Source organism: Symphodus melops (assembly GCF_947650265.1).
Source record: "Symphodus melops genome assembly, chromosome: 13".
Taxonomy (NCBI): domain Eukaryota; kingdom Metazoa; phylum Chordata; class Actinopteri; order Labriformes; family Labridae; genus Symphodus; species Symphodus melops.
This window is the reverse complement of record NC_136703.1, coordinates 12,328,785-12,354,546: the sequence shown is the minus strand read 5'-3', so window position 1 is coordinate 12,354,546 and position 25,762 is coordinate 12,328,785. Positions and strand designations below refer to the sequence as shown.

The window sequence follows — 25,762 nt, the reverse complement described above, 5'->3', positions numbered from 1 at the left end:
ATTAGTAATGAAATGTACTAATGCAACTGTCAAGACATAAAAAATATGGATAAAGGTCAAATGTTCAGTTGGTAAAAAAAATATTTACACATTTTCCCATATGCATTATTTTGAGAGAATTTCAGGACTGCCACTGAAATCCTCCTAATCCAGTTCACAAATGAAATGCAGCAGTTAAATAACGTGTGCAGAGATCAAACACGACACATGCAGACAGTCTGTTCACAGCACTGTTTGCAGGGAGTGAACATCACCTCTGCCTCCAAATCGCTCGAGGTAAATTCTCCTGATTATATCCTGTTGAGTTCTCACATCGGCTCATTTGGACTTCCTGTGGAAAAAATACAAGGGGGCTGGCAGGAGAAACTTAAGATGAAGTGAAAAGTGTGGCTGTTTACTCATGCAGCTAACCCTGGAAATATCAATATTAACCCTTTTTATGGAGTTTTTCCAGGGTGTGAAAGCATTATTAGAGATTTTACAAACAAGCAGTGCATTTAAATAGATATCTAAAGTATAAAGCCTTTGTTTCTGTTAACTCTAGTTCATAAGACTTACTGTGAAATGTATTTTGTCGTTATGTCATAATCATGAATTGTTGTAATTTCTATAAATCACTAATATAACACAATGTGTGGCAGTATTAGTAATAATTAAAATCCACAGTTGAGATAGTATAACATCAAAGAAAAGGCTGTTTGACAGTAAGGTCAATACAGTAATTTAATTTAAATACCCCGCCTGTCATAGCTTAGCTTCCATCTATGTTTAGACTGTTGCCAACTTCTCCAGCTTCTCACTGGTTGTGCTGATAGTCTACTACTTTGGGCAACAATGACTATTGATGAAAGAAACATCCGATGCTCTAGGACGCATCATCAGTGATGTGTTCTCAGTTCATTGAGTGTTTCGGGTCTGGCAACATCACACACCCTCACCCAGACGAGCCAGTCGGGGTTCAGGCGAGACTGACTAATAAGAAGAAATGAATAAAAACTATGAGCCATCTAAGATTGAATAATATTAATATTTTCAATCAGTAGATTCATTTTGGTGTCTTTAGAATGACGGTATATAACACACATTACATCGGTTTTTATTGTGAAGCTTAACTAGATTAAGGTTGAAAGTGGTGAGCTCAACTCCATTTACCTTTTTTCCACCTAATGGTTAGATGTTTTTTTAGCCAGTTGGCTACATATTGATGTTTCCTTACTATTCTTCCCTTTTTGTTGTGTTATTATGTCTTTATCCCTCTTGATTTCTCCCTTCCCTGTTAAAAAGTCAAAACATGACAAAAAGAGCAGCAATGTTGCTGTTTGTGTAAATGCACGTGTCAAAAGTGGCGCTTCTTTCCCTTAGTGTGAGCCGCCATCAGCCCTCCCCCTCCTCCCCTCTCTTTCCCAGCTGCATCGGCCTGTAAGCCAATCAATGGCAGGGCTTTCAGGGCCGGCGGAGGCCCCGGCGCACTGAGGGGGGATCAATAAGTTATTAGCACCATTCTGTCAGCTGTAATGTGGAGATTGATCGGGGGGCTGCGGCTGGCGGCCCACCCCACGTCCCCGCCTGTCATTCCCCCCTCCTCTCACAGCTTCCCCCCTCCCCAGTCTGATAAAGATGACAGATTAACGGAGTAAGAGAGGAATTAAGGAGTCTGGCTGTCTGAGCTGTCACCACGCTCCATGGGATGGAGAGAGGAAAGGAAGCGGACTAAAGTTTGAGGGAGGAAAGGAAATCAGAGAGTAGGGGGAAAAAGAGTAATGTTCCCCTGCCTGATGATTCGCCTGGTGGTGTCACATGAAAGAGAAGTGGTTTAGGTCCTGCTGTTTCCTCTTTCTCTATATGATCCCTCTGTTTTCATCCCTCTTTTCTCTCAGTGGGAGGAAAAGAAGATAAGGAGGTTAACTAGTAAATGGAACAGAGGCAATGGCTACAGTACTCTGTTTTGCCAAGTTAGCCTGAAGAAGTGCTTTATCATAGCAATTGAAGCTATTTAAAAAATATTTTTTGACAGATACAACACTCCCATGAAGCTAAAATTAAAACTCCTGACTCCATAACTGCAAATTTTTCAGCTATATTTACAAGCAGGTGATAGGGAATCTCCCAGGGTGCCAAACTAGACTGTAAGCGCTGTTAGTGGGAGTAAAAGGGTTAGCATAGACGCTAGCAGAGCTCAGGGCTGGGCATTAAAAGGGAGCGCCGGTGCTCTAAGAAGCCCCATTTAATTGGCTTTAAAAGCTTTCCGCCCTCAAATCTCTGGCCCTTGGGCACTGGCTCAGGAGACGCGGTGTCTTGAGTGAGGTCTGCTTAAGAGACGGCTCAAGTGTGTGTGTGTTTGATCATGAGAGGCTCCGGGTGTGGGTGTAAGCATATAAGTGTGTATGTGTTTTAAAAGAGATGGGCTTTAACTAATGGGGGTTCTCTCTCTTTGTTAATGTTTCACTAACAGGATAGATGGAGACCAGTGAAAGAAATGTATTGAACATTTTTTTGAAAATGAGAAGAAACACAGAATGGGGGCATAATAATGGAGATGACAGAAGAAGTAGAAATCATAAAATATATGTGTGGTGTGTGTGTGGTTGTGGTGGTGGTGGGGGGGGTGCAAGGTTGCATGCACTTGTCCATTAGTGCCCCTCCTCCCCCTCACTTCCCTGTCTCCTTTGGATAGTATGAGAAGCGGATCTCTTCTGGACCTCAGAGAAAACATCAAACACTGGATCATTAGTGAACCTCCTCTCTCTCCCTTCATCGTTTGCTCACTCGACCTCTCATCAACACCAGGGCTCCTGCAGCAGCCCAACAAAATCCTCTGAGTCCTGTCTAAGTCACCATCTGTCTCTTTCCCTCCCTTGCTATCTGTTCTTGTTATGGAGAAGAAAGAACATAAGTTGAGGTGATGGGTTAAAGGTAAAGGTCAGACTCTGATAGTTCAGTGGTTGCTAAGGTTACAATAATATCAGGAGTGTACACATGACAGAAATGTTGTTTGCTTTAGTACAGCCATGAAATTGCGTCTCTTTTTTTCACCGTCTCTTCATAATGTCTCTGTACTGTTTACACATGCTGTGCAAATGATGAAAAATTGCTCTGCTGAAAAAGAAAGAGAAAAGAGAAAGGAACCATTCTCCTTCAGGGGGGGTTAAATATGCCCCCATCCCTAAAAATATGCACAGAGGAGTGAGAGAGACAAAGCCAGAAAAAAGAGAAAGGCTTGGCTGACTGAGTGGGGAAAGAAACTGTGTTGGAGAAAAAGCATAGGTGCAAGAGATAGTAATAGAGAGACAGAAAGAGACAGCAAGAGGGAGTGCAATGACAAACAGCTTTTTCCTTCCTGTCGGCGCTGCGTGCGATGTGCTCTGCATTCCCTCCCTCCGTGATTAGGCCCGTATTGATTTGAGGTGTGTTTGGGGGGGTTAGGGTGGGGTGGGGGTGAGACCAATGGGTGGAAAGGAAGAGAGGGATGGAGAGGTGGAGGAAGAGGCAGTAGGAGGTGCAGTAATTGTACACTGGATCCTCCACTTTGGCGTCAGGGGAGGCAAGTGTCGGGGAGGCGGAGCTGGAGGCAGGGAGGGGCGAAATGAGAGGCGAGATGGAGAACTTCTGCTTCTCATACACACCTTGAGGAGTTTAGAAGGAAACAGATGGAGAGATGAGATACTGTAAGAAGATCAGAAGTGTGTTCAAGAGGAGGACAACAACAAGAGAGAGGGAAGTGGTTGCTGTGTTTATACAAAGAAAAACCTAAAAATAAAGACATTATATAGACATAAAGCAGGATGAGAGACATTTCTTAAGCAGCTGAGAGGCTCTCATGCACTTTGGATCACCATGAAGCTTTTGTTCCAATATTTTAAAAAGACAGGAAATAAAATGAGAGATGCAGAAAGAACAGTTAATACATTTACATGCGGTGAGAAAATGTTGATTTACAGTGTTAGTCTGACTAAAACTGTACTAAAAATACATGTTCACACATTTGTCTGGTTGAAATGGAGCTAAATTGAATTTCTTAAAGTTGGACTAACACACCTAGACAATGTGATGATGATGAAGAGAATGATTCAATCTTACATGTATACACCTCAAGCAGACCCAAACCGGACTATAGGCATTTTGCTCATGGCCCACGCCCTGTGCCGGGTTTCTACCCGGATATCAAACTTCATGAGAGCGTAGCATACCAAAAGTGGTTTGTTGTCTGCCTTTAGATATAACCATCAAATTGAAACGAAAGTAAACATAGAGAAATTATGAAATGTAGAGCTGTACAGTTGTCAAATATTTTCACTGTTCTACATCCAACCACCTCTTTGCCGTTTGCTAAGTTGTTCATTTGTTTACAAGGTTAACCGTAAGAAGGGTCAGCCAGTAACTCTCGAGAGGCCTACTATAGCACAACATTTTTCATCAATAAATTGACATATACAGGGTAAGCACAGTATTCAAACTAAATGACCTAATCAGTCTGTAACCGTAGCTTGACTTAACTGTACATGTAAATGTACTGACCGATAGCATTTAAGTTTCTGCAGGATGCAGAAAGAAAAGAGCCCATCGTTTTTCCTCAAATAGACAAACACGCACACATTCACACACGTAAATGAGCTGGGCAGATCTATCGTCCACGACAGTTCAGGCCCCTTTTGTTTCTGACAGAACAGGCACATCTCCAGACACCAGTGGCTTGTTTCTCTCTTCACTTTTTTTTCTCTGTGGCCCTTTTTCTTTCTCTCTCCTCTAACTCTGCATTTTTAAAGCAGTTGTCATGTATACAGGTAGAGCAGAGCTTTGATATCAGGCTTTTACTTCAGCCTACTTTCTCACTGTTTGTCCCTCTTCCTTTGTGTTCACAGATGACCTTCTAGGCAAGAGGAAGAGCTTCTCTCCCAACAGCAGCAGCGATTGTCCCTCTGACAGTAAGAAGTCCCGCAGTGTGTCCCCCAAAGGTAATAACTCTTGCTGTATTTTGTGTTAAGATGTTTTAGATGTGGCAGACCAGCATCTTCAGGGAGGGAATTGGTGAAATTATTTGAAAGGGACGCAAGATGACTGAGTGTTATAGTGTAAGAGAAGCGATAACAACTGCAGATGGAAAAAAGAATATTGTAGTTTTTTGTGGGGTTAGTTGTGATGCTGTGACTACAGATACACAACATTTCAAAGATGCAGACAGAAGTCCTGTTTATACCTTGCAATAACATCCATACTGGGTGATCGGAGAGCAAGAGGATAACACTACATGGCCGTTTACACTTTGCATCAACATTTTGTCCCCATCGACCACTTGTGATGGGGTCTCCCTTTCCTGCTTCAGCTGCAAATATAGAGCCTCAGTCAATCTCATAAGACTTGAAAAAGCCTCCAATGATGATGACAAACAACCACAGACACATTGCACGAGCAGCAGAGCGGATTGTGTCGTTGCAGAATTAAGTTTCTGTTTATCAGAATTTCCGTTTTTGATTATTTGAATCTTTCAATTGAAAGATTAGTAGAGGCCGTTTAAAGTTAGAAAACAAAAGACAAGATAGGCACAATGAACACACATCTGCATTGTATCTCATAACTGCACTACATTAAAAAAAAAATGTGCGTTGCTCAGCTCTCCTGGTATCATTTACAGCATGTGTAGGAATTGATGATGCGCTGAAAAACAGGACAGGTCATGTCCCAAATGGAGTCAGGGATGGTGCATGACAGACAGACAGTGAGAAATCTGAAATCAGTAATGCATGAGAGGTTAAAGATCTGTTAGACTGCTCCACGTGATTGTTTTATACAGGGAGAGTGGGAGGTCCTTAATGTAGCCCAGGACACATGAGCAATAAGACTGTGGACAAAGGCTTCTATAGGACCCCGTCTCCTTTGCCTTTACCACACAATTGTACCATGACATTATACTTGACAGGTCCGCCATTTTGCTTACAAGTGTATGAGTTCTACACTACAAAAAATGAAGTGGTCATTTTTTGTCTGAGGATTTAATGATATACAGTATAATCTAAATTATATAATACCTTAGGTTATAGCCTCTGCTCACAGAGAAAGTTCAACAAAAAGATATTTAAACATATTTTCAGCTAATACACACACATTTTATTGATAATCTTCTCCAGATTACACAGGAACAACATAAATTATGGACCTTTAGGAGGCAAACCTTGGCAAGACAATGCGGCTCTGTTGCGCATCAATCCGGTCGCTGTCCTCTATTATTCATATCTACTTCATGCAGTGTGAAACTGGGCGCCAGGCCTGGAGCCGGCAAAGCTACTGGGCCATTCCCTCTGGGCTTCTAAGAAAGACTTCCTGAATGATGCATTATACAGTAGGAAAAACCACAAAACCAAGGGCAGCTCACCACATCTCTGAAGACACCAGAACAACATGCATACACGCACACACACGTCTACAAATACAGATTAGAAGAACACACTTGCCAAACAAACATTTGCAGCACGCAATCTCGGATTAATTTCAACATCAAAATATGATTGTCGAACAGAAAATAGATGGGTGGGCGTTGGTGTAAACGTGTTATCAATCAATCTTTATTTGTATAGCGTCAGTTCATAACAGGTGTTATCTTGAGACACTTTACAAAAGCAGGTAAAGGACCTTACTCTTTGTCTGTTAACATTAACGAAAGAGCAGGTAACAACACCATGCTCATCGTTATGTTTAGCAGCAGGTAAAGGACCTTACTTATGGCTATATAAGAGCCCAGCTTAATCCGTCATAGCGTGGCAAGAAAAAACTTCCCTTTTAACAGGCAGAAGTCTTCTTCTTTATGATGTCAGATTGATTGTAGAGCTCATCCTGAGCCTGGTTTTGACCTTTGCCCTCAGTATGACCTTTGGCTGACAGGAGCCCAGCCTGGAGCCTCTTCTTGTATACCCATCTCTGGCCATTAAAGTCTTACTCGGACACAACCCTGCTTCTGAAAGATGTATGGGCTTTTGTGGATGTGGGTTTGTGTGAGTGTTTATCTGTGTGTCTGTTTGTGGAGTAAGGCTTTGCTTCCTTTCTAAGGCACATGGGGCTTGTGTGTTTTTTATTTTCTGTATGTTTCTTCGTAGAGCCTGCTGTTCAGGGAGATGCATTTAATTAAGCCATTTAAAAACACTTGATCCTGTATCTTAACTGCACCCAAACCCTACTCTGCACCTGCATGTCTGTCTGTGTTAAATCTTCTTGCCTCTGAACAGAAGCTAACTCTTGATGGCAAATGTACAAAATAGATTCAGAGTGCAAGACGGAGTGTGTAGCATTGGATGGAGTTAGAGAGATTGGAGGATGCTGTGTAAATGAGGTTTGTTTTCTTTTTGTTGCCAAGTCGGCATCCCCAGCTGTGTTTAAAAACTGAGAAAACTTTAGACAGGCACAGAATAGTTGCACACACACATACATACATTCAAGGACCTTGGGTGAATGAGCTGGAGCTTGGCGGTGGAGACCGAGATGCTTGCTCCCTCCCCCACCAGCACCAGCAGCAACACCTCCGCTCCTCAGTGCCACTCCTGCTCGCCTGCCCGGGGCCAGGCTCAGGTTTCAATGAGAAGGAGGTGGTAAAAATAACCCCAGCTTTTTTCTGTCTCTCCCTCCTCCTCCTCACCCTCTTTCTTCCTCCTCTAACTCCCAAACCACCTTCCCCATATCCCCCACCGCCCTTACCTTAGATCATGTTACTATTGACAGAGGGAGGGAGGGCGGAGGTCAGCAAGGAGATAAGTGTGGTAACTGACTGCTATAACATAATTCCACACATTATCCTCCAAACTTAAAACAGCATAAACACAGCACTGCAGTACAAATTAATGGTATACATATTGCAAAAACAGTTCACTAAGAAAGAAACTAAATATTAGCCTCTTGTTTCAGCCACGAGAGATTTTTAAACACCTTAAAACTAATAAAAAATATCCACAGCTCTCCTGGTGTCATTTGCAGCATGTGTAGGCATCGATCATGCACTGAAGTTCATGACAGATCATTTCCTTAACGGAGTCAGGGACGGTACATGAGAGACAGATAGATCAAAAAACGACTTCCAAATGTTCATGATTTGTCTTGAATTAAGGCACAAGCATTCTTATTTGTAGCCTCTTTTATTGAATCCGCATGATTTTTACACCTGGCCTTGGGGGAACAGAATAAAAGTGACCCATTACTTCTTCACTCTCAATAATGACCGAAAAATCATGGTTTAAGTTCAGCTTCTCGCCAACCTAAGACGACTGTGTTGAGAGAGAGGAAAACAAGACACAGCACATCAAATTAATTATTGTTATTTCTTTCGAAACAAATGCCATCTTAGTTTAACAATAGTTCCGCTTTTAGCTTATTTATGCACCACAATACATGCAGGAGCAGACTGAGTATCTTTGTACAGCTCTACCTGTCATTAGTTATTTTTTTAATGAGTGATGATGATCTGTCTACATGTTTCCTGGCTGATATGTAAGGACTCCTGAACGTCAGAGTGCAGATATACACGATAAATCAGTAGGAAGCAAGAATGCAATAACCAGGAAGTGGCTAGATAAGGAACCACTAAAAAAGGGAAAGGGTGATTGTAAAAGATATGTATGATATGGAGAAACTGACAGTTTCCTTAACACTGTGCAATGATACATTCTATTAATCCAAATGGTAAATCTATATGAACATTGAAAGTACAAAGAAACACTTGTTGCATATTTACGTTCTCTCACTCTCCCAGCTTATTTCTTCCTGTTTTTGTTAGTTAACTTCGGTTTGTATGCAAATGTGCGATCTAACTTTTATATATAATACAATCATTTTTAATTCATCTTGAAGACGAAAAAAAAGAACAAAACTGTTATGAGCTGAAGGTAATCCCATATTGTGCCTGGATTTTATTTTCACCCTGTCCTGCTGATCTGGACTATTGGGAGAGTAATTCCTCAATGAAAGTTAACTTTAAAAGAACACATGTCCCACTCTTGATGACCTGTCAGTTCAGTTGCACACTTTGTTGTGTAAAATGAAAATCTTAGCAGAATGTATTTTCTGCTTCTTAAAACAAACTTGTCCTATTATGGAAATATTACAAAATGTGGACAAAAATAGTCCCTTCTACCAAAAAGGTAAACCTCAGACTCCTCAGAAGAAGTTTACATTTAAATATTAAGTAAAGGCAAACATGTTGACTGGTTCTTAATCAGCAGTAGTTAGCCCCATGTAGATTTAATTATTTGAGTTAAATTGGTAATATACCTTGCACAGCTGCAGCTGTGCTCTGTTACAAATGTCCTGAAATATGTTTTTTTTAATTTAAATGTGTGGTTTATGTTTACATCATTTCATCTCATTCTCAACTTATATGTGGTTGAAATGATAATAAAGAGTAGGCCTACTAAACTTCACTTCACTAAAATGAAGAAATCTTAATATGCTTAATAATTTGGAGTCCTAAGAACAAAGAGTGTCACGCAGGTAAATGTAAATCATAACTATTGTATTATAAGTATTTATCCCTGCATTGTTGGATGCTGACAATGTTTCCCTTTCATTCTCTCATCAGAGAACTCCCAAAGCCCTGTGGTTGAGGCAGGCGGCAGCCACGGCCTCATGAGCCCTGAGGAGCACTACAGACGCATGATGTCAGCGCTCAGCGAGCAGGGATCCTATGAGGAGCAGCAACAACGGCTTTACCAGCTGGCAAGCAGTATGGGTCTCCCCAGCCACGGTCAGTCCACAGGCTCTGTATTTTTAGATATGCAGGAGTATATATGTGTATGTGTAATGATCAATTCTCACTGTCACCATACTAGCTTTTTAACATCTGGTCTAACCTTAGTTATCATTAGTTCTCCATCAATACCTCAGCACACATTTTAAATTCAGAATACTGATTTCCTTTTCCTCCAGAATGACAGATGAAAGAACAAGAGGAACTTTAAAGTTACTTTATAGAAACTTGAAATTTACTTTTGAGTTTACTTGTGAAGTACCTCACAAGCTTCTGTAAAAAAAATCCCCCTTTCCATCACCTGTCACCATGTCAGTGAGATGTAGAGCTACTTTGTAACCTTGAAGTGTAGCTCTGTTTTCAAGGTGCCATGTTAAGGTGTAACACTGTTGCCATTGTAAAATCCGACCATGGAGACAGCTGACATTTCTATTTGCGGTGCTTGCCCACCCGGTGTCAAAGTGTCACTCAGGGTGATTTCTGACCACCTCGGCAACCCAATGTTAACACCCACAAGCCGTCGCATGCATCAACGCCACGATTGATCCATGAGCTCATTGGCCGCCTGCCAACCCTTTAAATCTCCAAACCCCCTGGAAACCACCACTTTTTCTCTTTCTACAGACGCATATAACCCACTGCTTTTAGCTTTAGAAAATTGTAGTTTGATAAGCAAAATGGGAAAATAAGAGAAGTTGCATGGTTTAAATTTTGCATTGGCTCAATATTCACTTCTGTGTCTGCCATTAAGTGTTCACCTTTTTCTTGCATTTTCGTTGGAAAAGTAAAATTTAGTCCTACAAGTTTTTATGAGCTCTTTTGCAGCGGCATAAACCAAATCAATGCCTCTGCCAGATTGTAGTTCAAGTTCCTTTTATTTTATTTGATAAGTAATGATTTTTAATTGCTGGCTGCAAATCTGGGGGGCGAAGCCTATAAATAGTTTAATTGCTGTTTCCCCATGTCTTAGAGGAATTTGAAGCAAAAGGCTGTGCAGTGTGTGGATTTTTTGGCCGAGGGTGCAGTACAATCATTGGCTTCCTTTTCTCGAAGCTTTGCTGGCATGAGGCAGTTGCTCTGGTGCAATACAGATACAGATTTCTTCAATTCCACAATCCAAATCATGTGATAGTTTAACATTATCCATTATTGTGTCGTGCATATGTGCATTCTTCATAAGTAGGAAAGGTAAGGGTTTCTCTTCTTCCTAAGGTCCTGACACACAAGGCAGACGGCAAATAACGAAGAAGGCCGCATCTGGCGTCGCCTCATATCGCTTCTTGTCTTGGCCAAAAAGTTGCACTCGAACACACCGCAAAGACTACAGCCAACGGCCAATAATCTCGTACGCTCTGCGCATGCGCGAGAGGAAATAGCTCTTCGTGCCAGCAGGCGGCGGTAGTCTGTATTCGTCATTCCAAAACGTAAGATATAGAGAAACCAGGGGAAATGTAATGATGGAGCAGCAGTAAGAATAGAAATGAAAAGCAAAAGCTTCGATCAGAAACACAACTTCGGGTTTAGATTTTCCTCATAGTGATGTGTATGCTAACATCGGCTGTTTGGCATCTGTGCCTCAGATCCTCAAAGCAGACGATAAACCATGGGCATCACGCAACCTGAACTGCCAAGCCTTTGGTACTGCTAGTGTTTGTTTTCTTTCACACCTGGCAAGTTCCTCCCTCTGTCCACTGACTGTGACAGGTTTAAACAGAAGACTTAATATAACTCTACCATCACAACCCATTTTCTCATTGTAGCCGTTGGAGCTTTTTAAGACTTTCCGAACAATCTGGTAGGTGGGACAGGCTGTTTAGTTCTGTTGAGATGCTGACATGAATCACTTCGGGGAGAGCCCCTTGACATTGACCTGGTCTCAGATGGGGCCTCTGTGACCCCCTCCACATCCCCTCCATCATCTCTCCTATACACTTCCATTTCAGACACTGCTTTTAAAACCCCTTCCTCAGTGCCTTCCTTTCCATACCCCCACCGCCAACTTTCCCTTTAGCCTTGGTCCCGGCAGAGCATCCTTTCATGTGTTTGAAGTGTTGGGCACAGAAAATTAAAGTGTGTGCGTGAAAGAGGCAGGGGTGAGGAGGAACTCTGTGTGCTTGAGTGTGGATGTGTGTATGAGCGTGTAGGTGCAAGGTGTTGTTTGAGAGGTTCTCTCTGGACCTGATGGGCATAAGAAGAGTAGGGAAGTTGAGAGTTGGGGGTGTAGAAATAGCCAGGAGGGCTTTCCCTCCTTCTTTACATGATGAAAGCAGAGTGAGGGAGAGAACAGAAAAAGAGAGGTGGGGGTGGACATCCAGATGAAAGTGAGGGGCTCATGGAAGGGTTGTGCTTTTGTTTTGTCTCCTGCAGTTTAGTCAGAATTGAAACATTAGGCTGTTCACAAAACCTCTTCCCTCCAGAAAAGAAACTTAATTTTCTGGTGTAGGGTGCACATTTGCAGATATGTCGTCTTTTATGTAAATGCCAGTCGGCCTATTCCTTGAGGCTGGCCATGCTGTATCAGAGCAGCACATCTCTGCATTCTTGCCCTGAGAGAACCCAGCTTAACTGAGGGGTTTTGGGCCCAACTCGAGGGACGCAGAAAGAAGGATGGCACAGTAGAGGGATATGCGGGATAGGTCCAAGGAGTAAACTGGGCCCCCCGAAATAACGAAGAGGTGGAAGAGATTGAGTGTTTGAGTGTGGTGTGCTTCAGTGAGTGTGTGTGTGTGTGTGTGTGTGTGTCCTCAATTAGGTCTCTAATGTGCAGTTTGAGTGACACTCCCTTGCATTTGAGCAGCTGCACAAAGAGTTTTAAGGGGAAATGCTGCAGTTGAGTACCTATATTGTAGAGAGACACACACACACACACACACACACACACACACACACACACACACACACACACACACACACACACACACACACACACACACACACACACACACACACACACACACACACACACACACACACACACACACACACACACACACACACACACACACACACACACACACACACACACACACACACACACACAATGAAGGGCAGAGCCCCAGGTGACCCTGCTCATCTCAGTTCACATGAAAGAGAATTTGAGAGGTGGGGGGAGGGGACTTGAACCCAGTTTTTGAGTGAACCTTTACAAAAATAAATAATATAATAGAAACTGAAGGTAATACATATGTTTTTCCAGTGCTTTATTCCTTGGGTATCATCCGGGATTAAAGCGTAATTTAGCCCATTAAACATGCCAATTTAGGACCCTAGATACCAAAATCTTCAGTTTTTGCAGTGGATATGAAGAAAAATAATCAGATTTTTTTCTTCTATTTTTCTTAACCAATTAACAAGTCAACATTTTACTTAGTCTACTCAAAGTTGTGTAAAGTCTATTGCTCTGGTAAAACAGAATCAAAGACACAAAGCTCTCAGGGGAACTGGGAAATTGCTTACAGTCCATGTGCAAGTCTAGCAAAGGCACTGTTGAATTGCTTTATGGGACGTGTAGTTTCCAGCATTTTATTCTCTTTTAAAACAATATGGACCCTTATTAAGGTCATCAACCTAAAGTTAGGTTCTCTGTGTTTGATTTTTGGCTGCTGGAGGATATTTGAAGCTGCAATTTTACCACTCTTTTTCGAAGTGCTAAGAGCTACCATACTAATAAAATTGCTTGTGTTCTCCCTTACCTGACACAATATTGTAAAATTAACAGTGAGGTGAAAGAAACTTGCAGAGGTCAAATTTCTACCCTGTCATTCCTAAAACATGTATGCAAGTGCGTGTGTATGTGCGAGTGTGCTTTGGGGCTTCAGCGCCCTCTGATGCCTCCCTTATCTCTCACAATCCCCCACACCCCTCTTCCCCAATCCACCTACACACAAATACACACGCACACACACACACACTTGTCTGCCGCCAGCCGAGTCCCCTGCGGCCTGGCGCAGCAAACAGATCGATACACCGGAGCTAGGCTGCATTAATATCTGTCGCTTCACCCCTCCCGCCCCCTGCCCGGCGCCTGCCCAACTGCTATAGTGCGCGCGCGCGCACACACGCGCGCGCACACGCACACGCACACGCACACGCACACGCACACGCACACACACACACACACACACACACACACACACACACACACACACACACACACACACACACACACACACACACACACACACACACACACACACACACAATAAAGAAACGCACTGTGGGGCATGCACATACAAGCACCTTAATCACACAGACGCACACAAACCCACGTCACGCCCGTACTGGCGGCGGAAATGGCCCCTCGCTCCCGCGGGATATGTCTAATTAAAAAAGGGGGAGGCAGTGGAGGGAGAGAGAGAGAGGGGATAGATAGATCGCGGCGGAGAGAGAGGAGAGAGAAAGAGAGCTGGATGGATTTTTCTCTCATTAGAAGCCATGTCTCCTGGTGTGGCCTGGCCTGGCTGATAATGATGAGGCCTCTTTTCCTACGACGGCAAGAGAGAACAGGGTCTGCTGGGAGAGGGGGAGAGGGAGGGGAGGAGAGGTGAAGAAGTGGGATGAGGCGAGTGGCAGAGGGCAGAAGGTGGAAAGAAAGGGCAAGCCAGAGATAGAGGAAGGAGGTAGTTTTAGAACAAGAGAGGGGTAAAAGCATCCTGATGTGTGAACTTCCTTTCATCTCCCCAGAATTCAGGTCACTGTTTGTTTAAAAAAAACTCAAACAATATTTCTACAAATAGTCTTTCCAGCATTTCCATATTCAATGTTGTATTAGAAGCATTTAAGATTGATTTAATTCCCAATTATTTATCATATTTGTCTTGTCAACTCAATATTATTATCTCTATCTCATTTTCCTTCCTTCGTCCCTTACCTCCAATTTCAGACTTTCTGCGTGCTCGACAGGAGGCATTGGCTACAGCAGTAAGAAATCCAGCAGCCTTGGAAGCTCACCTGCCCTCTGCGGGCAGCTCCTCTTCATCCAGCCAGAGACGCAAGCAGGGTCTGCCACAGCACCGGGACGCACATTACACCGACAGGTAAGAAACAAGGGTGGACAGTTTGTTACAATCCAAGTCTTTGGGTATTTAAAAAAGTGCTATGTATTATTGTTATTATTTCTGTCAGCAAAGCTATTGCTTGCTTCTCGAACCAAAACCCTGTCCACACAGCTGTGGCTCACTTAGAGAGTTGGTCGTATCTCAATTGGAAGGTTGGGCTTCTACCATCAGCATGAATGTTGTGTGAATGTGCCATGCGATGTAAAAAGCACTTTGAGTGGCCAGAAGCTATACAAGCTGAAGTCCATTTACCATTACTACACACACAAATGCATACAAATGCTTTCCACACTTTTCCTAATCTCAGTTTCTTAGTCAGATTTGATCTCATATATGGCTTCCTCAGTGTGCCTCTGTGCACAGTTGTACGGGTGTGTGGATGGATGTGCATCTCCACATACATGACTGAACCAAGGATCCAATAACCTCTCGGCTACAACTGTGGAGCTGCACGCCTGCATCCCGGATACCCCCCCTCCCTCCGGCCCCTGCGCCTCCCAAACAAAGCCGGGGGCAGCGGGAGTGGGCGGGTAATTGCTTGTCGATTATTTATGTGGCGCGGAGAGAGGCGGGGGATCGATAATGGGCCGGCGGTGCGGCAGCAGGGGGAGGGTGTGTGTGTGATTGTGTGTTTGTGTGTGCGTGTGTGAGAGAGAGAGAGAGAGAGAGAGAGAGAGACAGAGAAGGGGGTGGGGGGATATAAGCAGGAAGCTGAGCGGCCAGGCGCTGTGTGGTGTAGCTCAGGGAGGCTGTATTTATTGTGTGTGTAAGTGAGGAGGAGGGCCTGAGTGTTCATGTGTGTGTTTGTTTGTTCTATTTTCGAGCTGCTGATTTTCACGTGTGCTCATCTATCTGGATTGAATCTGGGTTTGTTTTTGTGAATGTCTGCTTATTTGTGAGTGTGTAAAGGTATATGTGTGCTCGAGAGAGGCCAGTTGTGCAGCTTGATTGTAGTCAGTGAGCTGCCGCTGTTCTCCAACAGCACAGACAGTAATTAGCCACACTGGACCAGGGAGAGCTAACGACACTAGGTCAGTAGTACTGAAGGCCTCACCCTCCCCTTGTCCTCACCACTTTACCCTGTGTGTGTATATATAGAAAGAAACAAAAGAGAAATAGTTCGGGAAAATATGTTGCGCAGTCATCGCCATCAATTGAGCCAGTGTCCAAACAAAAATATGTAAAATGACAATATAAAGGGAAAAAGTTACAAAACAACTATGGCGGTGACAGAACTCTTGATCCAGGGCCGTGTTCTCTTTTGGGCATGGCCCCTTAAAATTAAACAAATCTTTTGATTTGAGACGATTTTATTTAGCCAGTATTTAGGTGCTTAAATTTTTCTGGCTACAGGTCTCAATCTTTGTGTTTATATATTGCAATCCCTCCTTCCAGATTCCCCTTCCAACACATTTTGTAAGATCTTAATCAAATACTATATACAAGGCTTTGTTTCTCATTATCAGTCCTAAAAAAGTCTAAATGCCAAAATCAGTCAAAAAGTGAGTAAATTATGCTGCCAAGTAAACAAAACCAGGCAAAAAAAGGAAATGACAAAAGATGGCCTAGTGGTGAGGTCATGTTCTATGTATGGAAGCTATAGCCATCCAAGTTGGCGACCCAGTCTCAAGTCTGACCTGTGGCTCCTTTCCTGCATGTCCTTCCTCACTCTCTCTCCTTGATTTCCTACTTTGCTGTTCCATCAAATAAAGGAATGAAATCCCCAAAACCAATGCTGGAAAAAAAGAGAAAGGGTGAAAATTGAGAGCTAATAGTAGTATTAGTGTAAAGAGTAGAATGTGTTTTAATTGAGATAATCTGTGAGAAAGAGTAAAACACAGGCTAAGAGCGTGAATAGTGACAGAAGCTCTCCTTCTCTCTCTCTTTAACTCTCTCTGTGGCTCACCTTTCCATCGACCCCTCATCATTGATTATCTGGGGCCCATTAGGGCCCATTGTTAAAAACAAATCATTAGGGCCGCTCGATGGGCTTAGAGCCTGGCGCTCCATTTGTCTGGCCTTAAATGGCACTAAGCTCACCAAGCATCTGCAAGGCAAATGGGGGTGTGGGTGTGTGTGTGTGTGTGTGTGTGGGGGGGGGGGGGGGGGCAAACATAGAAGCTTTAAATGGGGATGAAGAGAGGAGGCAAAAGAGAGGAGACTGAGAGGACGAAGTGAGAGAGAGAGATGAACCAAAATAGGGAGTGAGGAGATCGAGAGAGTGCGAGATAAGGGGAGGGAGGGAGAAAGAGAGCGAGCGAGCGAGGAGGGAGCCTCATCCATTTTAATGAGCTTCCTGTGTAAATGTGTTCCTGCAGAGAAGGAGCCGAGGGCGGCCGCGCGGCGCTCCTAATCCCCCCACGCTCCCGTCATTAAGGGCAGCCCTGTCATACACACACACATACACACACTCTCTGTCTCTCTCGCGCTCTCACACACACACACACACACACACACACACACACACACACACACTCTTGCACAGGCGCATAAAAACACAAACTGGCTAGGCTGCAGCGGGACAGGACCGCTGTCGCCACTCTGACAGGTCGTCACACACCAGTGAATTCCCCTGGAGCCCCTGGCCTCACTGCAGGCGGATAGAGAGAGAAACTGAGAGAAATAACAGTGATATAGTTTTGTCTGATTATAAGAACGCCTTGCATTTGATAAATTTGCCTATTTTAAGTCACGTGAAAAAAACTAGGTGTTTGTTTCTGTCTCATCTCTTTCTATAGTATGTGGTTTTTCCAACAAAATGCATATAGGATCGAAAGACAACCACACAACCCAAGAGCAAAACGACTAATGTCTGCCACTCCTCCCTTAAAATTGCCTCGTATAAAAAGAGGAATAGAAGGAGAGATGGAGGGAGGGAGTGAAGGGGAGTGTCAGACACTCTCTGTCCCTCTCTGTCTCTCTCTCCCCCAGTGATTAGGCCTAATTATGGTGGTGCAGACGCCTGGCAGCCCCAGTCATGCAGCTTTAATTGAACGTTATTCATCTGCGGGCTAACGGTAGGCAAGGGTAGGCGGTGCAATGAGAGGAAAGAAAGAGAAGGACTATCAGAAAGGGGGAGGGGGGTTCATGAGAGTATAGCATGCGGGAGCTTTGGCGGGGTTGAATTGGAGTTTTGCGGGCGCCTTAGCCTAGCCTTGTGGAACTGCGCGTCGCAAGGCTAATTGCTAGCCTCAAGGGATTAGGCCAGGTGATTACACACTGGGCGGTGTAATTACATAAGCAGCGGCTAGTGGGGCCCTGGCTCGCGGCACCAGGGTCACGCGCCGCAGCCCTTACCCAAGATTAATTGGAGCTGCCACTGGAGCGCGAGGCACCGCCGGAGAGAGCGGTTATACGATTAGCATTAACATTTCAGCGGCGGAGGCGATCGATGAATGGTTTTCACTCTTCAGCCACCACCTTTTCAGAGCTTGCTTCACCCCCCCCCCCCCCCAATCTTCCTGCTCCTGCATGTGTGCTCTACCTCCTTCAATCTCCTCGCTCTCAATTTCCCCTAGCATTTAGTGAGACAGGAGACTTGGAGGCGCTGGCTAATTTGAACACGTTTGCAAAACAATGTTTGCGGTTACAGGCATCCCGTTGTTGATTTTGATTTTGTTGTTTTCTTCAGCTAGTGTTTTAGTATAATGGCAGTCACACAGCTGGGCTCTGGTTGGTGTGACAGTGCAGCTCAAGAGGAGAGGGACAGGAGATAGGAGAGGTGTAGTTAGGAAGCTGTAGAGTGAGCTCAGGAAAGGCCTTGAAACAGCTGACATCATCCACTCCTTGCACTAACATGTTAAAAAGTCAATGTGCAGTTACCTCACTCCTTTGACAGACTTTTATCTTAACCTTCAACAACATGCCCCTGGGCCCATGTACAAAAGAAAGTGCCCATGTACATCGGGACACATTGAGAGACATAGGCTAATTAGTGAGAAAAAATAAATGTGAGTGAATCTGAAGGAATTACAAAGAAAGAGGAGGCATGAATCGGTTAGAGAGGCAGAACTAGATGGAGGGATGAAGAGAGTAGAGAAAAATACACAAAGGGGGAAAAAACGAATAAGAACCCGAGACGAAGAGAGAGACGGGGAGAAAGGTGAGAGGCACCTCTCCCCCTCAAGGAGGACAAAAGACGAAGCCAATAATAGAGAGGCCTTTTCACAATCAGAGGTTGCGGGACGCTCCATCTTTTCACCGCTTTCAATACAGCCTAGAGAGGGAGAGGGGTGAGGAAGGGAAACAGGGAGAGGGGCATAAAAAAAGAGAGAGAAGAGAGGAGGGATGAGTGTTAATTAGAAGGTCCTTCAGCCCGTGGCCCCGGTCAAGACGCAGGGGCCGCCCCAGCTGTCGGAGCATGACACACTGGCATTGTGCATTCAGCCCTCATTATGTGCGTGGATCTAGAGCTGTGTGCGTGTGTGTGTGTGTGTGTTTGTGTGTGGCAGCAGGGGAAGGAAAGGCTGAAGTCCAGGGTACAGTGATGGCCAGCGGCGCTTGCTGCGGCGTGACAAGACTGATGAGGCACCGGGGCAACACAGGGGCCTCTGGAGCTCCACTGATAAAAATACACTGCATCATTGGTGTAGCTCTGTGACACACATGAAGACTGACTTGGGATGCCTTAAATATAGAGGAAAACAAAATAATTATTAGAGGATGCACTATTTATTAACACTTGATGCTTTCATTTTTTATTTACAAATTCAGGAATTCAGTTAAATCCAATATAAACATGTTGTATTTTTATGTTTGTATCAACAGAGATCTTGCCCACCCTCCACCCCTACTGTCACCTCCATCCGCCCCTCACATTGCCTTAGGACCCCACCTGCGACCTCCTTTCCTGGGCATACCCTCAGCTCTTTGCCAGGCCCCTGGTGAGTCATCAATCATAATGAGGCTAAATCCAAAAAAATAAGTATGCACAGAACCATAATGTATGCATATAGTATCCTTGGCATGCATGTATACCTTGTATGTATAAACAAACCATTTGATTGATGTTAATTAAGGACATTTCTCGGACAGAACCGGGGATCAAATTAGAGGTTTTAGTTTTTGGTTATGGAATTATTCTTTGAAAGGAATGTTTGTTGTAGAGATAAAGCATGTAGACGTATAGTGTTGGTTGCTAATGATCATTTTTCTCTTTTTCAAATCTTAACCGAGTTTAAAACCTTTCAGGGGCTTCATGCCACCGTTTACTTTACAGGTTTGTTTTTTTCTTGTTTCTATCAAAGGTTATAGTTTCCTCCAGCCAGCTCAAGCTGAGATCTTTGCTCGTCATCAGGAAATGCTGAGAAAGCAGAATCTAGCAAGGTATGTTTTGTACTGTTATATGTAATAGATGTGGAATTATAGCAGGCATTAAAAGGGAACAATATTAAAATGTAAATGTCAATAGTAGCTTACTTTTTTTTTTTTTATTTGAAGCAAAAACATTTACAATGACAGAAAAGTGCTCCACCTGCACCCTCTACCCAGGTGTCCCCTATTGCCCAAACTAGTAAAAATCTTTTAGTTCTGAACAACAATCTCCTTCTGTGTGCTACATGTGTTAAATGACAGCTTTAGACTGATTGTAAATTGTGTTCTAAATGTAAAAATATTGGCAATTTGAATGAAGTCCCTGTGTTTCTCCACTCAGACTGGAGATATCAGCAGAGCTTCTGAGACAGAAAGAGTTGGAAAGTCTCCACCAGCGACAGCAGCAGCAACGTCTCCTGGGCTCTAACCCTCTGGGAGCGCTACCTCCTGGCCTACCACCTGATCATCCGGCCCTGCGGAGCCTTCACGATATCCCAGAATCCCATCCTCTCCGTGAGGAACTTGCCCGGCGTTCGAATGCAATGCTGGTGCTTCGCCATGGGGCTGCCACACCCCTTCTTACCCTCAACCACCAGCAGCAGCAAGCAGGAAGCCCATCCACACCCAAAGATAACCATGCACAGAGCTCCACTGCTGAGCAGGATGCTGAGTCAAGGAAGGCCCTTCACAGGGGCCCCAAGACACCAGTCCTTGTGGGGAACCACTCAGGAGGAGTGGACAGAGTAAATGACAGAGACAGAGAGATGCAGGATGAAGAGATGAGGGACTCAGACAGTGACTCAGAAATGTGTGAGAGAAGGCAGGACAGAGTCTGTGCCACATCCAGCAATAAACCCCGGGACAGAGAGAGAGAACTGGGGAAAGAGACTCGCAGCAAGGGGGTGTGTGATAGTGCCAAGGACAGTGGAGAGGCCTCAGGTAGACTGAGCACCCCTTGTAGCTCAGGAGATACAGAGTCACCTGCTCATCACCTCTTCTCTACTGGACTGGGCAAAGCTGATGTGAAGTACCACCTGCCACCTGCATTCATGCCACCACTGCCTGCTCTGCATGCTCAGTCGCTGCCCTTTGGATTCCCTTACACCAACCCCTACTTCCACACCGGTGAGAGACACACACAAACGCACACGTATATACACACACAAGGCTGTAAGCCGACATGTGAAACCCATTAGTGTCACTCTCTGCATGCGTGTCTCCAGTGTGGAGACCTTTCCCTGTCAGGGGCCCTGCTTCTGACCCCAGTCTGACCCTCACACTCACCACAAAGCAGCGCTGCCACGTGGGCAGAAAGAGGGAGGGGTTATTTGTTCTAATACATATTGTGACAGACACAGACCACATGCCATTCATTTTAAAACAGCTGCAATCTGAACATTTGTACTTTCTGCATAAAAAAATAAATACTCCTGGAATTAGTTGCATTATTCTTTAAATTTCCACAAGCAACTTGTCAATAAAATAGTTTAATCATCTAGAAGGTAAAAGGACAGTCGTTCACAATAATGAGCATATTATGATTTTTAAATATCACATATTATGCCATGGTTTAACACTAGTATGTCCCTAGTCTGTCTAAAAACCCCACTTGTAAGAAAAGTCCATCCTCCACGTATTTTGCCCTCTCCACCCTTTAGAAAATGCATACTGAAATAGGTTGTTGGAGATTTTCCCTTTGTGACATCACAAAGGGCAAGTTTTCCCTCCCACAGGTGGGTGACACTCCCACAGCTAGGTGTTTTTTCTGTGCTCTCAGTCTGCCTCCTCACCATAAACAAGAGGGCACGGTGCGCGAAAGCTTGAGCCACTCAAGCCCTTTTAGAGGTCAGACAGCGCACCTAGATTTAGAGCTATAGATATTCTGTACAGAAACAGCCTGTTCTGAGCAGGGCTGTAATGATAGAGTATATAGACATGCTAAAATAGAGGATCAGTTGATTTTTGGCAAGAAAGTAATGAGACTTATTTAAACGTTTTAAAAGCAGTATATGTAACTTTAAAGTTTGGAGGGACTTGCAACATTTTCTATTATGAATACACTCAGGTTTAAGTTTTTTTCCTAAGAATAGGCTCAATAAGTTTTAAACATGAAATTCACCCACTGCTGCTCTCTCAGGCTCAATGGGAGGTCTTTTCATGGATGGGGAAGACTCAGCCACAGCAAACTCTGTGGAGGACATCAGCAAGTGGAGTGTGGAGGACGTTTGTGGATTCATAAGCAGCCTGGCTGGATGTGCTGAATACACACAGGTGAGGATAGAGGGAGTAAAGAGAGAGGAGGGGATGAGGCCAGAGGCAGGCTGACTACTGACCATAGAAGAATAAGACTAACATGGACAGAACATACTGCAGGACTACTTTTGTATCTTGTGGTTAAAGTTAGAAGCAGTCAACCTGCATAGAATATCTATACTTTATCGTGAATGAGTGTGGATGGTTGAATGATTGTTTTCCAAAATGCATATTTGTGGTTTTGGTGTGTTTGAGCTTCGAATTAGTGATGCATGTAGGTGAACACCTGTGTGTATGAAGTTTGTCTGTATATCCATTTAAATAAAAAAATAATATCCAGCATTGCCATAGCAATCCATAATAAAAAAAACTAAACCGAACAAAAGGTGTCTCTGTTTTTAGGACAACACTTAAGCAGTATTTGAAGCTGCTTGCTTCTGAAATCATTCTGGCTGTGCTGTGAAGAATCTCTCCTAAAATTTGAGAGATCTGTGGGGAGACAAAATCCAATTCTTGTTCCATGCTAAATGGATTAGTAATATTTAGCTGAAACTTTAATTGTCTCAGTCAGCCAAGTCAAGTGAATACATTCTTTAACTCTTCTCAGTAGTAATTCCCCTCTTATTGCCATGCGAGAGCATGAAACAAGGCTGTGGAGTTTGTCATCTTTTACAGAGACCAGTCAGCTTTGACATTACAGAGCAGTTTGGACAGTAACCAATATTAGCTAATGTACATTTGGCAAAAAGAGTATTTTCTCTAGTAGACGGCTCATTTTTTACTTTCCCACCTTAAATTAGGGGTATTTGAAAAGGAGAGGATAGGTTGTGTGTGAACGTGTAGTTGTGTCGAGTGTGTTCTTGTGTGTGTATGTTGGGGCTGTGGCTGAAGCGGCTGTGTCTCCGCCAGGTGTTTCAGGAGCAGGCCATCGATGGAGAGACCTTACCACTGCTCACTGAGGAGCACCTGCTTAACACCATGGGACTTAAACTGGGGCCTGCGCTCAAGATCCGCTCACAGGTACACACACCACAGACCTGCTCGTGTGTTTGTGTGTGAGCGAAAGGACTTGTGTGTTTGAATGTGTGTTTCTGTTTGGAGGCCCAAGACAAACTGTTAGTGTAGTATAGACGATTCCCTTAAAGTAGCCAGCCCCTCAGACCAAAGCCTCTCTTCTTCTCTGTTTTTAAACAGTACACAGTAGTAGTCCATTATTCAGTCCTCAGCAGGCTGTACTGACAGTCATGTGATCTCTTCTCGTGTCTTCAGGTGGCACGACGCGTTGGCAGGCTTTTCTACATGACTGGATTCCCACTGGCGTTCCCGTTTCCTCCTTCTGCTGCGCTACGTACCCAAGAACGGGAACGGGACCCCTTGTCTACACCATCTGACACCCCTCTGCCCCTCTCTGTGTCCCTGCCTCAAAGACCCAACTCCACCAGCAGCAGCTCCTCTCCTTACCGCAGGCCTACCCCAGGATGCTCATCCCCAAGACAGGAAAACGGTAACGGCCCCACAGGGGTTGGAAGATACGAGGCTAAAACTCCTTCGTAGGGCTGGAAGAAGCAAGGAGGACAGACATTCCTCAAACCAACCAGAGTCTAAGAGCCCCATTTCCAGACTTGCCTCCCTGTGGGACCTTCACAATGAACCAATGGGACAATATTGGACTGGAGAAAGGACAACTTGGAGATAAAGACAGTATCAGACAAACCAATCAGTGTCTGAATTTAACTGCAATTACTGTTGTCGTGCAGAATCCATACAAACTGGGTAGGAAAGGAGAGGAAGGAAGAGAAAAAGGAGACAGCTGGTCACAGACAGACTGCCAAAAAAAAGGAGCAAAGCCCTGCCACAAATGTGACATTCTTGCAAGGCAGACTCTAGCGGAAACTCTTCCTTCCTGGGCTGGTGGAAGCTCTGCTTACCCACTTTCTTTCTCGGACTGCTCTCACCACAAGCCCTGTACAACCCAGGATTGAAAAACGCTTCTCCCCCCTTTTCGTTCCTTTCTTCTCTTGCTAACCGAGGCCAAACAGCATGGTGAAGCTGTCTATTTAGAGGCTGGAGATGAAGCATATGCTGAGCATCAGATCTTACCAGCTCCCTCTTATCACTGCAACTATGCATTCCACTATCCTAATACCAAAGATGACCGGATGTGTGGAATTGAACCCGGGTTTCACAATGTGTCTGCTACTTTTTGCATCAAGATCTCAGATAAAGACTAGTCCTAAATGCTAGGCTAGTGCCTCACTTGATGGACTGTTTGAGGTGACGCATCAGTTACTGACTTTAAAGTGATAGCGAAACAATATAGCCTTAATGGCCACTATGGGGTGTATGGCTTTTGTCATTGTACGCTTAACTACTGTGGGAGGTAGGAAAACCATGCAAAATTGTACAGAATCATGCTCAAGATGAAAATATTCTGAAGGTTACATATGTGGTACTTTTACTATTTGTTTATTGTAGTTGCACGAATAACGTTTTCTTTACTGAAAAATGTGACTTGCTGAACTTTGATGGTACTTTTGTTAATACTCTTCGGTTCTGCCATTTTTTTAAAAGTGTAATATTAAACGCTCCAATCTTGAATGCTACTTCAGCATATAAATGACGAAAAAAATATTTATAGGACTTTTGATGTAGAAGATAAAGCAGATTATGATATGTATTATAATTACCCTGAAACTGGATTCCAAAGATGCTTTTACTTTGGGTTTGTTCTTTTGGTTGCAGGGAGAAGAAAGACAAAGCTCTTAATACAAATGTTTTAAATTTAGTTTTTTGTTTTCAAACCACGCAAGCAATTAATTAAAAATGGTCTAGATTTCCCTTCAAAGGTTTTGTCGTCATCCTATTTTTCTATTCACCAAACAGGTGAAATAAAGCCTGATGAAATTCCTTTGTCTCTTTTGTGTCTGTGTCAAAAAAAACAAAATTTTAGCCTTTCACCACTCAAGGGTTTGTGGCATTTGTGTAAAAACGTGCAGAGAGGCGTATGTGGTCTCCTGATGATGTGTGTTTGTGTGGAGGGGAGATGACCCATCGAGGGCACAGTTCAGGTCAACACCAGCTGTCAGAGTGTGAGGTTCAGCCGCAGGCCAAGGCCTCTGTTGACGGTGGGGATAAACCTCCACCCCCCCCCCCCCCCCACTCACTCTTACCGGCCTCCTTTACAGAGTTTACACTGACGCAGTATGCTGCACACTCTACTGGGACTTCACCTCACTTTGGGCTGGCCCTCAGCACCAGAAGGTTCTGCTTTCACTGCAGATGACTAGAAGTCCATCCATCCATTTTCTGCCGCTTTTCCGGAGCCGGGTTGCGGGGGCAGCAGTCTAAGCAGAGAAGCCCAGGCTTCCCTCGCCCCAGACACCTTCTCCAGCTCTTCCGGTGGGACCCGAGGCGTTCC

The 25,762-nt window shown here is 44.1% G+C and overlaps 1 protein-coding gene across 2 annotated transcripts in view; it reads left to right on the top strand.

The window, feature by feature from the left end:
* Positions 1-25,251, top strand: part of samd11 (sterile alpha motif domain containing 11) — a 48,953-nt gene extending 23,702 nt beyond the window's left edge. The window contains exons 5-13 of one of the 2 annotated variants that reach the window (XM_079359236.1): positions 4,860-4,952; positions 9,554-9,718; positions 14,604-14,757; positions 19,546-19,661; positions 20,025-20,103; positions 20,432-21,216; positions 22,229-22,362; positions 23,254-23,364; positions 23,614-25,251. In XM_079359236.1, coding sequence (XP_079215362.1) covers positions 4,860-4,952; positions 9,554-9,718; positions 14,604-14,757; positions 19,546-19,661; positions 20,025-20,103; positions 20,432-21,216; positions 22,229-22,362; positions 23,254-23,364; positions 23,614-23,898 — 1,922 coding nt within the window. In that variant the 3' untranslated portion in view covers positions 23,899-25,251. The remainder of the gene's footprint in view (positions 1-4,859; positions 4,953-9,553; positions 9,719-14,603; positions 14,758-19,545; positions 19,662-20,024; positions 20,104-20,431; positions 21,217-22,228; positions 22,363-23,253; positions 23,365-23,613) is intronic. The other variant, XM_079359237.1, reaches the window with a different exon arrangement.
* The last annotated feature ends 511 nt before the right edge of the window (positions 25,252-25,762 follow it).